The 16,054-nt window shown below is 44.0% G+C and overlaps 4 protein-coding genes across 4 annotated transcripts; 2 read left to right on the top strand and 2 right to left on the bottom strand.

Annotated features, from left to right (window-relative positions):
* Positions 1-16: 16 nt before the first annotated feature.
* On the bottom strand, positions 17-3,024 carry PCOAH_00000770 (Uncharacterized protein; the record flags this gene model as incomplete). The annotated part of the gene is made up of 2 exons (XM_020056894.1): positions 17-814; positions 946-3,024. The coding sequence occupies 2 exons, from the start codon at positions 3,022-3,024 to the stop codon at positions 17-19; spliced, it is 2,877 nt and encodes a 958-aa protein (XP_019912417.1).
* Positions 3,025-3,901: 877 nt separating this feature from the next.
* PCOAH_00000780 (Bud32 protein kinase) lies at positions 3,902-5,254 on the top strand (the record flags this gene model as incomplete). Its single annotated transcript, XM_020056895.1, has 5 exons — positions 3,902-3,937; positions 4,180-4,668; positions 4,808-4,876; positions 5,034-5,106; positions 5,217-5,254. 5 exons carry the CDS (start codon positions 3,902-3,904, stop codon positions 5,252-5,254), a joined length of 705 nt encoding a protein of 234 aa, XP_019912489.1.
* Positions 5,255-8,198: 2,944 nt separating this feature from the next.
* On the top strand, positions 8,199-10,937 carry PCOAH_00000790 (Heat shock protein 86; the record flags this gene model as incomplete). Its single annotated transcript, XM_020056896.1, has 2 exons — positions 8,199-9,632; positions 10,131-10,937. 2 exons carry the CDS (start codon positions 8,199-8,201, stop codon positions 10,935-10,937), a joined length of 2,241 nt encoding a protein of 746 aa, XP_019912464.1.
* A 1,291-nt stretch (positions 10,938-12,228) lies between these two features.
* On the bottom strand, positions 12,229-14,869 carry PCOAH_00000800 (Heat shock protein 86 family; the record flags this gene model as incomplete). The annotated part of the gene is made up of 2 exons (XM_020056897.1): positions 12,229-13,632; positions 13,733-14,869. The coding sequence occupies 2 exons, from the start codon at positions 14,867-14,869 to the stop codon at positions 12,229-12,231; spliced, it is 2,541 nt and encodes an 846-aa protein (XP_019912561.1).
* Positions 14,870-16,054: the final 1,185 nt, after the last annotated feature.

A 16,054-nucleotide genomic window follows, 5' to 3' on the forward strand; every position in this document is an offset into this window, starting at 1 on the left:
GTTGCCACCCGCTGGGCTACAGGTTGTAGGCGACGCAACTCATGTAGCGCTCCACCTTGCGCAAGACGTGATGAAAGTTGTGTCTGCACTTGTCCCTCTTCCCCTTCACAAAAGCAGCAAACTCCTCCCCCGATTTGGTAACATTTTCGGAGAAGGAATAAATGTCGTTGTTCGATATGAACTGATCGGAGTAACTAAAAATGGTCGACGCGTACGTCTTCGGTTTTGTATTTATTTGATACTTTGAGTTGGTGGTGAAGTTTATTACATGATTGGGCGGAAGGTGCTCAGTCCTACTAGTGGTGACCTCTCCGGGGGGACTGGACCCCCCACGTTTTCTTCTATGGAAGGAGTACATGTTGTCCCAATCTTGGGAGTCCACCCTGGAGACATCCACTTCCGTCCGAATGAAACTCTGACTTTTAATCCCTTCGACCACATTGGAGAAATTTAAAATGGGATTATACCTTAGAATCTTATCTATACCGATAAGGTGCCTGTTGACGATGCTGGCCAGGTTGGTGTAGTCCTCCTTCTCAACACTCGAACTGATGGTCATACTTTTTTTCTTTGTCTCGAGAAAATCCACGAACATTTCATCGCTCACATCCTTTGCCTTCTTCTTATAGTTGCAGTAGGCAACGAATTCCTCATGTAGGTTGTTCACGTATTTTATCATACTGCTCAGTTTTGTTGTATGGTCCGATGGTTTCCCCCCCGCCTTGGCCGTCACTTTGTTGTACCCGATGGTGCACCCCTTGTCCAGGAGGTACTCCTTTAGCAGTTTGAAGTTCTGTTCGAAATTGTTCAGGTCCTATTGAGGGGGGTAAAATAAAAATGCACGGTGTTTCTATATATATGTTTAACGTATGCGTGTGTGTATTGGGAGTGACCACTACAGAAGGGGCAATTTACACCCCATTGGGTGGCCACTCCTGTGCGTACACTTAACACGTGGATGGAAAGGTTCTCCTCCTCGGCAGGCATGACTACGTTGTCGTAAAAGAACTTGTGGTTATTCAGGTCAAAAAGGTCGACGGGGGCAGATGCATCCTCGTTGTCCGCCTCTTCCTCCCCCGTAGCATCGTCCGGAAAGATTGACTGAAGCCACAACCAAAACACAGCCCGTAGTTGTTCGACGTGGAAAAGGTTCACCCCATTCCTATACACGTGGCAGACTCTATTATACAGTGGCGGATCATTCAGTAGGAAAAACTCATTAATGGTTACTTTATCGTTCAGCACATGTTCGTAGTTTATATCGTCCAGTTGTTCTTCCTCTACATTGTTGCTGTGATTTACGGGGGGTCCACCACGATGGGGAGACGCCCCCCCTCCACCTGCAGAGTTATGTCCCTTACTAGGAAATGCACTCGCTTTGTTGACTCTCCCTTCACGTCCGCATAATTTATTTTCCACATTTTCTCTGTCCCTTTCAAAATCGACTTGCACGGTAAACATAGTATTATGCATGAGGTCCACTTTTTTGTTTTTACTGCCTGTTGCTCTTGTCCTATCGGGGCACCTCTTCCCTTCAATAGAATTACTTAGTTCATCTAACTCTGCAATGTTAACGACGGCATTGTGTGGCTCCATGTAGGCACTCACCAGTGTGTTGAATTTGTGAAATAGGAGGAGTCTGTTCCTGTCCAAGTGGTGCATATGGTTTATTCTCTGAGTTATTTTCCTCTGCAGTTGTATCAACTGACTGCAATGTTTGTTAACGTTTCGTGTCAGCTCAGGGACATACATCTGGTTACCTTCATCGGTAACCATGCGCAAGTCCTCACTTCGACTGCTTCGGTTGGAAGCACTTCCTGTTGAAGCCCCCTCCGTTAGATCTTCCAACCTTTCGGAACTGCGCCCATATCTACTGATGAAATTTTCTTGGTATGTTGCGTAGTCGTAGGTTACGTATTCCTCTAGAGTTAGCTCCTCTTCCGCGTGGGTTGCATCCCCGTTGGGTGAACTCCACCCGTTGGGGTCGACACAACCGTCATGCACCTTCGTAGTTATGCTTTTCCTCTCACTGAAGGGATCACTCCCCCGTTTTGCACTCAACATGGTACCCTTCTTTTTTAAATATTCACTTTCGCTAGGTTCAGTTCCCTTCATGTGTCTGTTACCTCCTCCACGGGTTCTACCTTTTTGCTCATTCAAAAACTGGTACATGTGTCTATACTGGAAAAGTTCCAAATCGTAGGGTCGATTCGAAAGCAGCAGCATGGCTTCATTTATCACATGAAAGTAATCTTCCTCCTCTTCGTTTGTCTTCTCCTGCGTCTTTTCCTGCATCTGGTTTGTTCTCTGTCGGGTAGTGGTACTCCGACCTCCCCCTGGGTTGGTAGCACATCTGAGGTCCCGAAAGAAGGACTCATAAAATGGCTGCCTCTTATCATAGTGCTCAAATAAATGGGTGCAGTCAATTAGGAACCCGATGCATAGGAGCAGCTCCTTACACATTTGAAAATGGCACTTAATCAGGTGAAACAACCGTGGGTATTCAAAATGCTCAAGAAGAAGCAGCGCCATGGGGGACACTATATTCACTCCATCCACATAAGGAGCATTATCCATTCCTAGTTCTTCCACGAAGTTGTCTCCTCCGTTTCCACCATCATCATCCGTTTCGTCTGCATCACTACGGTAGGTGCATTCTTCTCCCCAGGGAGTATTTCCCACGTCGCCAGTGCCACGTGAACCCTTTGCACCTGAGGGGGTTCTACCCGGTGTAGTACACCCAGAAGCATCCTTCCCCCGGGAGAATATTTCCTGTTCCACCCTAGAAATCTCCTTCTCTACGTATGCGCTGTAGGTCGGTTTGAACCTCCTCTTAAAGTCGAAACAGTACAGTAGGGACAGGTCATTTATGAGGAAGTTATAACAAATCATTACCTTCTTTTTCCTCTTTCCATTTTTCTCGCACTTTCCTCTTCTAAGCAAATCTGCTGTTATGTAATCTATGCCAAAAAAATTGAACACTCTACAAACGTGTTCTAGGCTATCCTTGATTGAAATATTCATGGGGTGTAAAAAAGGTGGTCTGTCTCACTAGGTTGGAGTTTCCGATAAATTTCTCGGTGCAACTATATAGAGGGGACGGCCTATCCAGGGTGCACTACGATAAAAGAAAAGGGCAAAATTATGCAATTGCCATGAATACGAAGAGGGGGGAGGAGAAAGTTCCTTTTTCTATGAGGCATCTTTTTTTTTTCTCACACAACTTGGGACGAGTTAGCACAAAAGGAAGAAGAGAAAAAAACAAATGGCGTGCCCAACGGAAGATCTGTTCCCAATCCACCGTCTTTAAACGACCCAATTGTGGAGAACTCCGTGCATTGCAGAAGCATCCACAACGGAGTGGTGCAAAATTAAGCCAAGCAGAGGGTCAAACAAATTTCTGATCAATCTGGAGACACACCTACCAAGGGAGCGTTTCGCATGTGTCACAAAAAAAAAAAAAAAAAAAAAAAAAGGGATAACCTTCCAAGGGGATAAAAAGGGAAAACTTATTTATTCATTCATTTATTTATTTATTAATTTTTTGTGAGGACCAATTTCACGTTTTACAAAGTCGCATTGAGCGTCCCTCTCGCGCGAATCAATTTATCACAATTTGTAGTGTGGATAGAAAAAAAAGGAGAAAATAGAAAAATAGGAAGTAGCCCCATTTCGCCGCCTCTAAAGGAACGCCTTTGGAGACCGACCCCTTTTTTTTTTTGCCAAGGCGACTTTCAAAGCAAGCTGACGAGAGACTCCTCTGTGTCATGGGGTTTGGCAAAACTTTCCCGCAAAGTGAAGAATCCAAATGATCGAATATACCTTTTATAATTGCCGCGCGAATTGACCATTCGATGGCAAGGTAACAAAAAGGGTATTGAACAACGAAGAAGAAGTTAACATGGAGTTCTCCCTCATATCAGCTGGATCCGATGCGGTAAAGCCAGGGCACAAAAAAGTGGAAAAAAGGAAAACCGCCCCTTTTTCCCAGTGCGTTCCTTATTCGGATGTTTCACTTAAACCACGTGCCATAGGATACGCAAATAAACACTTGCACATGGTCTTCCATTTTTTTGCGTGTCTACATGGTGAGCAGCCTCCCTAACGATAACATGCATCTCATCACATGCTCTTTTTTTTTTTTTTTTTTTTCCCTGTCCTCCATTGGGGTCATTGCAGAAAATCTACAAGTGCGTTTTCATCGGAAAGGAGGCAGTGAAGAAGGAGATTTTCCGAAAATATTATCGACACAAAAAAATAGATGCAAAGATCCGGAAATTAAGAGTTTCTAACGAAGTCAAATTTACAAAAAAGCTAGCCAGCATAAACATAGATGTACCGGTTCTCTACTTTGTTGATGTGAATGAGAAAAGTTTGTATTTAGAATTTGTCAAAGGGTGCACCATTAATCAGATTCTAAAAAATGTAAAAGAATACGAACCCAATATTCCTAGATGCATAGGAAAAGTGCTAGCCAAAATACACAATGGGAATGTAATCCATGGGGACTTCACAACATCTAACCTGATTTTGAGGAACTCCTACATTGGTGATGGGTACACTGTTTTGGATTCGTCTACCGGGTTGCCTTACCAGTTGGACGACGCTGATTCGATACGGCTCTGTGTTATTGACTTTGGTCTATCGTTCTTGTCCACCTCGGTCGAGGTGAGACTAAAAAGGGTGGCAACAATTTCCGGTGTGTACCTCCATGCAGCTTAGTTTAACTTATATGCACCTTTGCGTGTATATTCGCGCGGAGTGCAGATGGATGCGAAATTTTTCCTGCCCACCCCACTCTCTGCAGGACAAAGCGGTCGATCTGTTCGTCCTTCTGAAGGCCATCAAAAGTTTCCACAGCGAGTTCTCCCTCCTGGTAAGATAAGCCATTTTGCTTTAGCACATATGAGTGAACAGTTGGCCCGTCATTAAGATTTACGTCTAAATGTGTAACCTAATCACAGCAGCATTATGGTGAACCGCCTGATTTGTAAATTTTCACCCTGCTTTCTTTTCCCCAACGTATGACACAGGAGGAGGACATCCTCTCGGGGTACCAAACAAAATCAAACAACTTTGATGAAATAAAAAAGAAGTTAGAAATAGGTAAGGCCATACATGGGGGCATCACTTCACACGACATTGCATACGATTGTATGTTAAGCCGCATTACGTGTGGCACACTTTGCCCCTTCTTCTCGTTCGCCCCGCTTCAGTCAAACAGAGAGGACGCAAGAGACCCATGGTTGGATAGAATAGGCATGTTCAGCACGGAGAGGAAGAAATAACTGAGACAGTTGATCTTTCCATCTGGATTCCCACCCCTATGAGGATGACTCCTTAGGAAGGAAACGAGTTTCTTTTAAAATAAAATGAGCCCCTTTTCCCCTTTCTGATTGTTTTCTTATCCATTTGTGCCACTTGGGAAGTGTTTCCTTTCTTGTGCATTTCACGATTTTTTTGGATCCATTTTTTTTTTTTTTTTAGTGTACTTTGGTGGAATATGCCTGGGGGCACTTATTCATTTGTTTTTACCCACACAATTCCCTCACTCCGTATTTATAGCTTTGTTTGCATACGTGGTGACTTATGCTTTTGTTCCCCCCTGAGAGGTGTTGCTTTCCCCGTTGATGGATTTAACACGGAAAAGTATCCGCCATACGTTCCTTTCATTTTAAGCTAACAAATAAACGCGGCAAGAAGGGCAGGACAAACGAAAATTCGAAGAATAAAAAGCTTTTGCTAACATTTGTGTGTTGCAAACTTAGGGGATGGGGCACACAAAGAGCTATTTTGTCTGATGTGCTGCTAAACAAAGGCATCCATAAAGGAAGCACACGCAAAGTTTTTAAATTATTTTTTTCCTATCCAATGAATGCACGTGTGAAACTACACGTTTGCCATTTTGAGGGGTGTTTTGTCAATGAGGGGGAAGTTCTTGCGTTCCCTTGCCATACATTTTTTTTTTCCTAAATATTCGTTGCATGTGGGAGACCTTGTGACGAATTCAAAATAATGGGAGGTAGGCCTCTTTCCCCCTCTGCGGATTTTTATTTCTCATTTTAGCTGAGTAACACACGTGGAAGGTGCATGCATACTGGGGGACACTTCTCACTTGGAAAAAAAAAAAAAATAGCCATATGTGCAAGGAAAAAATGTGAATGCAAAAGTGGATTTTGTCCCTCACCCAAATGAATGCATCATTACGTATGTTAAAACTTATATAAGGAAAAATTGTGCTGTATTATTTCTACACTTGTAATTTTCTCCTGAGTGAAGATGCATGTTTTTATTTTTTTTTTTTTTGCCCTTACTGCCCCATATGACCCCCTGTGCATGCACGTTTTTTTCTCACATGTGCATTGGAAAAATGGGGCTGCCAAGCTAGCAGTTGGCCCATGCGCCTTCTCCTGTAGTCCACGGGGCTACAAGGCTAAACGGCTACATACTCCCGTCAATATCCTCTTCCCCATATGTGGTAGGTACGTATGCCACACTGAGGGTGAAGAACTGCAAAAAGGGGAAGTAATAAAAGAAAGAAAAAGCGGGTTTGCTTTCACTTGAGGGGAGTAAAGTGAGGAAGGTGAACAGTTGAAGGAGGAAGGGGCTGAATAAATTTGGCTCATTCACACTTTAAGCCGCTACCAAAAAAAAAGGGGGCTATAAAGGAACAGCAAAAATGGAAGGAAAGCCCCCTTTTTTTAATGCTTCCTGCCCCGAATAAAAGTAGCCTGTGCGAGCCGTGAACTGAAGATCCCCCCCTGCATGTTGGTACACTGCGGGATGAATTGCCTGGTAGCTCGCAAAACACGGTTGGCAATTTTTACAAGGATACGACGCGAATATAAAGAAATATATAAAAAATTATATACAAAAAATATATATATATAAATATATATATATAAATATTATATATATGTATGCATATGTACTTCGCGTGGGTGCCATTTCGAGATGATCCCCGGTGGGGCATACAGGTAATGCCTCCTGATGGGTAGGATGTGGCTAGGTGCATGTGGCAAAATGATACAGCCCCGCCCCGCCGGGACCACGACGAATCAACCGCATTTGCTGCAGCCACCGCTTTGGTGTAGTAAAGTAACTGTATGCCTGAGGAATACGCACCGTATGAGCTGGGCAAACAGCAGCCCAAAGATAATAAAATATATGCCACCCCCTAGGAAAGAAAAAAAAAAAAAAAAAAGGCCCCGTGCCAAGGGGCCATGGAACCATATTGACGCTTTTTTTTTTTTTTTTTCGGTTGGCATTTTATCATGCGATTAGTGGTGAATACAATTTTGTCACGCGGGCTTATTTAAAAAATTAAAAATAAAATAATATTATAAAATAAATTAAAATAAAGTACAATAATATAAATCCAAACGAATTAAAAAAAAAAAAAAAAAAAAAACCACTTCACCCACGTTGTGAAAAAAAAAAAAAACATCTTTTCGAAATTTTTCCTATTGAACCAATTAAGGAAAAAGCAAAAATAAAAAAGTTACTGTAAAAGTGATAAAAACGCAAGGAAAAGCGTAACCCCCCAGAATCGCATACTGCGCTACGCTGGATTGTGCTAAATTAAGCAACCCCCCCTGTATACCTGTGAACGAATTTTTCCCACCGTTCGCGAGCCTTTCCCGCACGAGGAAACAAACCCAACAGGTACGCCAAAAAGAGAAAAGTGACATTCCATTGAATGTGACGAAAAGGAGGAAAAGGGGCTTTTCCATTTTGAGAGTTAAAAAGCGCCCTATCTATTGCGTTGTCCCAATTTTGCATGGCGGATAGAGCAGTGGGACGACTTGCTTCTTAATATCGTGCTAGAGATAGCCATTCTACCCTCCTCGTTACCACTCAAAAAGGGCGCGCATATGTGGTCGGTCGAGCAGAATGCTTAAACCCCCTTGCTATATATGCTAAGAGAAAAAGAACTATTCGATCATAACGACAAGGAGTTCAAAAACTCCCCTGTTTAAGGCGCATTCATCAAAATTCACCAAAGTAGTGGAACGAAAGAGGGGCATGCCATGAGCGTAGCATGCATATCTGCGCGGAAAAAATGCCCAAACGTATGAATACATGCGGATGCATTACCGACTCATCCTTTTCTTCTTACCCATCCCACCAACGCAGATAAGAGAACTTCCCCCTAAACCGAAACAGAAATCTATTTTGCCCACCACCGCTAGAACAAAATGTCAAAGGAAACCTTCGCATTCAACGCCGATATTAGGCAGTTAATGAGTTTAATCATTAACACATTTTACAGCAACAAGGAAATTTTCTTAAGAGAACTGATCAGTAATGCAAGTGACGCTCTGGATAAGATAAGATATGAAGCCATTACGGATACGCAGAAATTGTCGGCGGAGCCCGAGTTCTACATTAAAATTATTCCAGACAAAACGAACAACACGCTAACGATTGAAGATTCTGGTATTGGTATGACAAAAAATGACTTGATTAACAACCTGGGAACGATCGCCAGATCGGGAACGAAGGCATTTATGGAGGCCATTCAAGCCAGTGGGGACATTTCCATGATTGGACAGTTTGGTGTAGGTTTTTACTCAGCCTACCTTGTGGCAGATCACGTGGTTGTTGTGTCGAAGAATAATGACGATGAGCAATACGTTTGGGAATCTGCAGCTGGTGGTTCTTTCACCGTCACGAAAGATGAAACTAATGAGAAAATGGGAAGAGGTACCAAAATTATTCTCCACCTGAAGGATGACCAATTGGAATATTTGGAAGAAAAACGAATTAAGGACTTGGTGAAGAAGCACTCTGAATTTATTTCCTTCCCAATTAAGTTATACTGTGAAAGACAGAACGAGAAGGAAATCACCGCTTCGGAGGATGAAGCAGACGAGGAAGATGCTGATGGAGAAAAGAAGAAATCTGGAAAGGACCAACTGGAGGATGGAGAAAAGCAGACCCAAGAAGGCGAAGATGCTGATAAGGAAAAGAAAGAAGACAATGAGGAAGAAGAAGATAAGGAGAAAGGAGATGACCACCCCAAAGTGGAAGACGTAACGGAAGAGTTAGAAAATGCTGAGAAAAAAAAGAAAAAGGAAAAGAAAAAGAAAAAAATCCACACCGTTGAACATGAGTGGGAAGAATTAAACAAACAGAAACCCCTCTGGATGAGAAAACCTGAGGAAGTCACCAATGAAGAGTATGCCAGTTTTTACAAATCTCTAACCAACGATTGGGAAGACCACCTAGCTGTCAAGCATTTCTCTGTTGAAGGACAACTAGAATTTAAGGCTCTTTTATTTATCCCGAAAAGAGCCCCCTTCGATATGTTCGAAAATAGAAAGAAGAGAAATAACATCAAGTTGTATGTCAGACGTGTTTTCATCATGGATGACTGTGAGGAGATCATCCCTGAGTGGCTCAACTTTGTGAAGGGTGTTGTCGACTCGGAGGACCTACCACTGAACATCTCCAGAGAGTCCCTACAACAGAACAAAATTCTGAAGGTCATCAAAAAGAACCTTATCAAGAAATGCCTAGACATGTTTGCTGAGCTGGCCGAGAACAAGGACAACTACAAGAAGTTCTACGAACAGTTCAGTAAGAACCTGAAGCTGGGTATCCACGAGGATAACGCGAATCGCGCAAAGGTAGGTTCTACATCTACATCTACATCTATGTGTATATGTAGCACTGCAGGGGGAGCGGCGTCACCGCTTGCGAAATCAGCATGCCCTGCCATGTAACGATCCAAATTTAATTACATGCACGTGAACCCCAACGGGGGAAAACGCGTGTATGTCCAGACGTTTGGAAAATCAACTCGGGAGCAACCACACTCGTAATCATGCGGGGTGTTATACTCCGCTGGTTAGTCGTCAAGTGGGTTGTCTTTTTTTGATCCCGTTCGCTTATCACCTTAGCATGTGTTTATTGTTTGCCCGTCATATGTTCACATATGACGGGTGAATAAGACGGCCGCGTGGCCACGACAATTAAACACATTGAGTCATGGAAGCGTAACATAATTCACCTCAGCAGTGCTACAAATTGGATCCATGTTTGGGTTGCTTTGTTTGCACCGCCCCTACCTACATTTGGTGATATTTCCCTTCATACATGTCCGTCTCCCCCACCTTTTTGTGCAGATCACTGAGTTGCTCCGCTTCCAAACCTCCAAGTCCGGTGATGAAATGATAGGACTGAAGGAGTACGTCGACAGAATGAAGGAGAACCAAAAGGACATCTACTACATCACTGGTGAATCCATCAATGCGGTGTCCAACTCTCCATTTTTGGAAGCCCTAACGAAGAAAGGATTTGAAGTGATATATATGGTTGACCCGATCGATGAGTATGCAGTACAACAGCTGAAGGACTTCGAAGGAAAGAAATTAAAATGTTGTACCAAGGAAGGTCTCGACATTGATGACTCTGAGGAAGCTAAAAAAACCTTCGAAACGATGAAGGCTGAATATGAGGGTCTATGTAAAGTCATAAAGGATGTGCTCCATGAGAAGGTAGAGAAAGTAGTTGTTGGACAGAGAATCACCGATTCACCATGTGTGTTGGTTACCTCTGAATTTGGCTGGTCAGCAAACATGGAAAGAATTATGAAAGCCCAAGCTTTGAGAGATAACTCCATGACTAGCTATATGTTGTCCAAAAAAATTATGGAAATCAATGCACGCCATCCAATCATTACTGCATTGAAGCAGAAGGCAGACGCAGACAAGTCTGACAAAACGGTCAAGGATTTAATATGGCTCCTATTCGATACGTCTCTTTTGACGTCCGGATTTGCGCTTGAGGAACCCACCACCTTCTCTAAGAGAATCCACAGAATGATTAAATTGGGTCTGTCCATCGATGAGGATGAGAACAACGACATTGAGTTGCCACCTTTGGAGGAGACCATCGACGCTACGGACTCCAAGATGGAGGAAGTTGACTAATTGAAAATACTCTGCTCAATTGTCTTCAAATCATTGCATTAACCCCCCAATCCAGGAGAAGCACAAAAAAACACACGTGTGTTGTGTATTGTGTGTGCATGCGGATTAGAGAGACCGGCCACGTTGGGGGACGGGGTGAGAAGGATATACCGCCGGACGGCTGTTCATATTTCGTTGCGCCCCTTCACCCATGTGGCCCTCTTTTCATTTTAACTCCCCCTGCATGTTACCGTTTCGGCACACCTCGCAGGGAGGCAAGCACCTATAGCACATGTGGCATACACACATATATAAATATATTGTATATACATATATATATGAAAAAAAAAAAAAAAAAAAAAGCCACTTGTTTACCATTTCGATTTGAATTGTGTACCTGTGTGCATGCTATTTTTTCTCCTCCTTGTTGTGCCCATGTGTCCTTTTCAACCCCCCTGTGCGGGCAGTTGTTAATGCGTTCCTGCGCAAGTGCACGGATGGATACCCAGCAAATCCACATGCGTAAACTCCTGCACATGTTCTTTTACCCATTGTGAACTTTATAAAAAAAAAAAAAAAAAAAAGCAACCACAACAGCAATAACAACAACAATAACAACATGAGCAAAAAAAAAACTGTACGAGGAAAAAACGAATTTATAAATTTTAAGAATAAATTGAAACACCTTTTTGGGAAAGTTCAACTGGCAGGAGCTGGGCATCGTAGAAGAGGAATGCGAAACCGAAACCCTCGTTTAAGCCCCCCACCTTCTCCGTGACACCTTTCCATACGACAACGCATCCACACATGTGCGTTCCTCCACGGGTGAATATTGCACATGCAGCCAAAGTGGCTAAGGGAACAACTTTCTACATTCACCTCCCTGAGGTGTAAATACGAAGGAGTGCTCCTCCCCCTTCATCCACCCCGTTTCACATACTACCGATTATCATTCTTTTGGAATATCTAATTAATTTTTTTTACGTCTCCACGGAAAAAATAAAAAAAAATAAAAAAAAAGGCGAGCAGCACTGCCTATGGGAAAGTGCCTCTTTACACGAACAAATGGGTTGAGGTATAATGACAACATGACACCGGCACAGTGTGCACTTTAAAAATTTTTTTTTTTCACACAAATTTTGGCATTACCAAAGATAGACGCGATGAGGAGTAAGGAAGTCTCCCTTGATTGGACCTCCTTTCGCTTCCCCCACCGCAGTTCAAAAAAGAAAAAAAAAAAAAGGAAATTTTGCAAAACTAATCCAATGGAGGAATCCAGCAAAATGTAGGACATCCCATCCGTCCGGTTAGATTAGTTATTCTTACTCTCGTTTAGGATTGCCTCGTTCTGCTTCCGCAAAACCTCCTTCAAGTCACTTATGAGGGCATTCTCCCTATTGGCCCTCTCCTCGTAGTTAAACATGGCCAGGGCCCTCTGCTCCTCGGCGCTGTATACCTGATTCTCCTTTCGCATACGGATGGCGTTCATTCTTTTGTGCCTCGATCCACTCATGACATAACCAAGGCTCTCGAAATTTTCAATCGCCTCAGCAGACAACCCGACTTCTCCTCTTCTTGGAATTCTCTTCCCCTTTTGTACGAACTGTGCAATGGCTTGCCCCTCTCCGGGCATCATGGCCACACCATAGTCTATTTGTTGGTTGGCTAATTTAACGTTCACGTCTAGTGGCTTGGGTCCCACGTCGCTTCCTTCTCCGGATGAGTCTTCCCCCTCCTGCGCTTCGAGCAGTTCTTCTTCCTTCTCTTCCGTTTCGTTCACCTCCATTTTACTCTCTTCCGTTTCGTTCACCTCCATTTTACTCTCTTCCGTTTCGTTCACCTCTATTTTACTCTCCTCCGACTTCTTCCCCTTTTCACATACTCCCTCCTTGCTCACGTCCACATCATGCAGAGAGTCGTACCCCTCACACAGGAAGGACAGGGACGTGGCAGACGTGGCAGATGTGGCGGCCGCGTCGCTCTTTTCCCCATCACTGTCAGAATAGTCCGATCCTCTTTTATGTTTGTTTCTCCTTTTGGATTTCTTCTTGCTTTCTTCATGCTTGCTATTCTTCTTTTTTTTTTTCTCCTCATGTTTGCTCTTCCTCTTTTTTTTTTCCTTGCGTTCTTTTTCGCTTCGTCTTTTCACCTCTTCGTGCTTTCTGTGTTTATGTTTTTTTTTGTCCCGCTTGTGGCTGTCGCTGTAATTGCTACTACTCCTGCTGCTGCTTCTGTATCTGCGATGGTTGTCCTTTCTGGAGGACTTTTTCTCCTTTTTGCTTTTTCTTCTCTCCACGGATGATCGCCTCTTCCCCTTTTCGAGGCTCCTTTCATTTTCTACTCCCCCCCCGGACGATACACTTTTTGAATATTTCTTTCCCCCCCTCTTCCGCCTGTGTGAGGTATCATTATTATTGTATTTTCCCTTTTCACCACGCAAGCGCGACCTAGACCTGGAGGAAGTACCGTTCCTCTTCCTACCGGCGTTATCATCCTCATCACTGCGCCGATCAACATAGGAGTCCCCCTTACGGTGCTTTCCCTTTTGAGTTTTTTCACCTTTTCTGTGTTTATGTTTATGCTTCTCATCCCTTTTGTTGTCTGCCTTCCCTTCTCGGTCGCAACGGGAGGATGCCCCATCAGCATCATCATCGTTTGGCACGAACTTCTTCCAGGTACTTGGAGACAATGACTTAGATCGTCTGAAAATTTTGTGCTGATCAAAGGGTAGACCAAACCTGTAGTCATTTTTTTTTTTGCAACCAGTGTGTGTAGTTATTCCAGCTTTCCTTCGTTGTGTGGTACCCTAAAGGAACTCGAAAGTATTTCTTTTCTACTTTTTCTCCTGTCCGTTGGTTGTACAAATATCTGTTTTGTCTTTCTTCCCTCCTGAAGTGTGCGTGATCATCATCCCGCAGTTGGCTCCCCCTTTCTCGTGCGTTCAAGGATGTGTTGTGTCTATCTCTCCAGGAGTCTCTTTCCTTGCTTCGTCTGTGGCGGTCCCCGCTTCGAATGCGATCTCGGCTTCTATCCCGATCACGACTTCTACCTCTCCTCGGACTGTCGTGCATCCCCCTTCTGAAACGCTCCTCATACGAGGGACTGTCCCTTCGAGGGACCATCCTCCCTCGGTAGTCCCTCCTATGGTCCCTTTCGGCAGAGCTAAACCGGGGGGAGTTACTGGCACCCCTTCTATAACGCTCGTTTGGATTATAACGGTTAATTCTATTTCTATTGGGGGGCATATACAACTCCCTGCTGTCATAACTTGGTCGTTTTTTCACCCCACGCGATGTGGAGCGATTGATTGTGGAGTTACTTCCTCCTCGTGGACGTTTCCTGTTCTTCCGGTTTGGGTACCCTTTACTTAAGCTTCTGTCTTGAGACACGCTTTGTTCCTCCTCTTCTGCAGCTCTTCCGTTTTCCCCATCACAAATTCCATTCTCCCTTTTAAACTTCTCTAATTTTTTCTTCAGTTCAGCTCGTAAAGTTTCTCGGTCCTTCTGCATTGGAGCGGGTTCCCTCTTGGTAGTCTCCCTGGAGGGTGGTGGGGACCCGGCTTTGTCATTGCCATTATCGTTGCCGTTGCTTCGTTCACTTCTCCTGCTGCTTGCGCTTCGAACACTTTCACTTGCGCGCCCCACCCAACGGGCACTATACTCCTCCTTGAGTTTTCTCAGCTTTTCCTTCAGTTGAAAAAACTTGCTTTTGTTGTCACTTTTGGCCTGTTCAGTGGTAGCCTCCTTTGGGCTCGAACTCTCCTTTTCGTGTTTCACCGAATCGGCACTATTGGCATCATCATTTGCACCACTATTATTGACACTTTTGAGCCTTTTTAGTTTTTCCTTAAGTTCCATATGCTTCTGCTCAAACTGTTTTTTCTTCAGTTGGTCGAGGGGGTCTTCCCTGCTGCCACTGCCACTGCCGCTGCTGCTTACAGCGTCGCTACTCATCGTGGATTCTCTTTTTAGTCGTTATTACCGTTTGAACTGTGCATGGGGTAAGCATGCGTAAGGGCTTTTTTTTCGAATAGGTATATGTAGATGGGTAGGTGGCGGCACTTCCAAGTGAGTACACTTCTGGGGACGCCTCTTCGTTGCATAGTACTTCCTCGAGGAAACCCTAGCCAAGTCCTTTCCCGCTGTGGTCGGAGCAGTACGTCCGTCCCACAACTGGACCCCTCTTTTTGGGAAGAAAAAATTACTCCTCCCGTAGGCGGCTTGCGCTGTCGTGTATGGAAAATACCAACTTCACAATTTCGAGCAGCGTGCTCTGAATCGTCACGCAGAGGATACAAAGTTGGATATTCTCATTTCGGGTGAAAACTGTCCCCTCAAGAGGATGCTCGCCAAACAATTTTCCCACGGAAGTACGTGTCAAACCACGTGGTGAATGCTTAAAAGGAGCTTCACCTTTTTCTTCGCACGCTTAACGCTTTCTGCAATTTTTTGCGTACCACATGCGCCGCAAAAAATACCCGTTTGGGGGAACAGTGGTGACATATACGTTTCGCGCTCTGCAAATTTGAATGGTATGTTTTTTTTTTTTTTTTTTTTTTTTTTTTGCCACGATTTTTCTCTTTAATTTTCCCATCCGAACAAGGTCATATAAGCCGCTTGTTTTGTTCAGTTTTTGTTGCCTGCCCAACGGAATAGCATCTGTGAAGATGACCCTCTTCTGTTTTCCATCATTTTGCTTCCTTCCCATTTTAAGCGAATTGCCCCTTTTTTCTATTTTTCACATTGTGCGGGAAAGAACAAGAAGGCCCTTTTGCAACAGCGGGGATGCAACTCCAAGAGGAGTATCACCAACAACACAGGCATCTCACTGCCCAGGTTTCGCCCCCTGTAGACCACTTCCCCATTTCGCTATAAACGTCAACCTTCTAAGCACCACACCGCAACTGACAAAATTAAAACGTCTTAATTTTTTTATACCCTCCTCGAAGGGTTGTGAACAATGTTGGAAAGGATAAAAAAAAAGAAAAGGGAACACAAGGGGAAACAGACGAATGGGGGAAATGTCACCTCTGTGCAGCTAGGCAGAGGAACTATGTAGAGCTACCAACTGCACCCCCGCGAGAGGGAAACCCCTCGAACTTGCTCGAAGCTACATTTCGTTCAAAATGGAGTTCACAA

This window comes from Plasmodium coatneyi, chromosome 1 (assembly GCF_001680005.1).
Source record: "Plasmodium coatneyi strain Hackeri chromosome 1, complete sequence".
Taxonomy (NCBI): domain Eukaryota; phylum Apicomplexa; class Aconoidasida; order Haemosporida; family Plasmodiidae; genus Plasmodium; species Plasmodium coatneyi.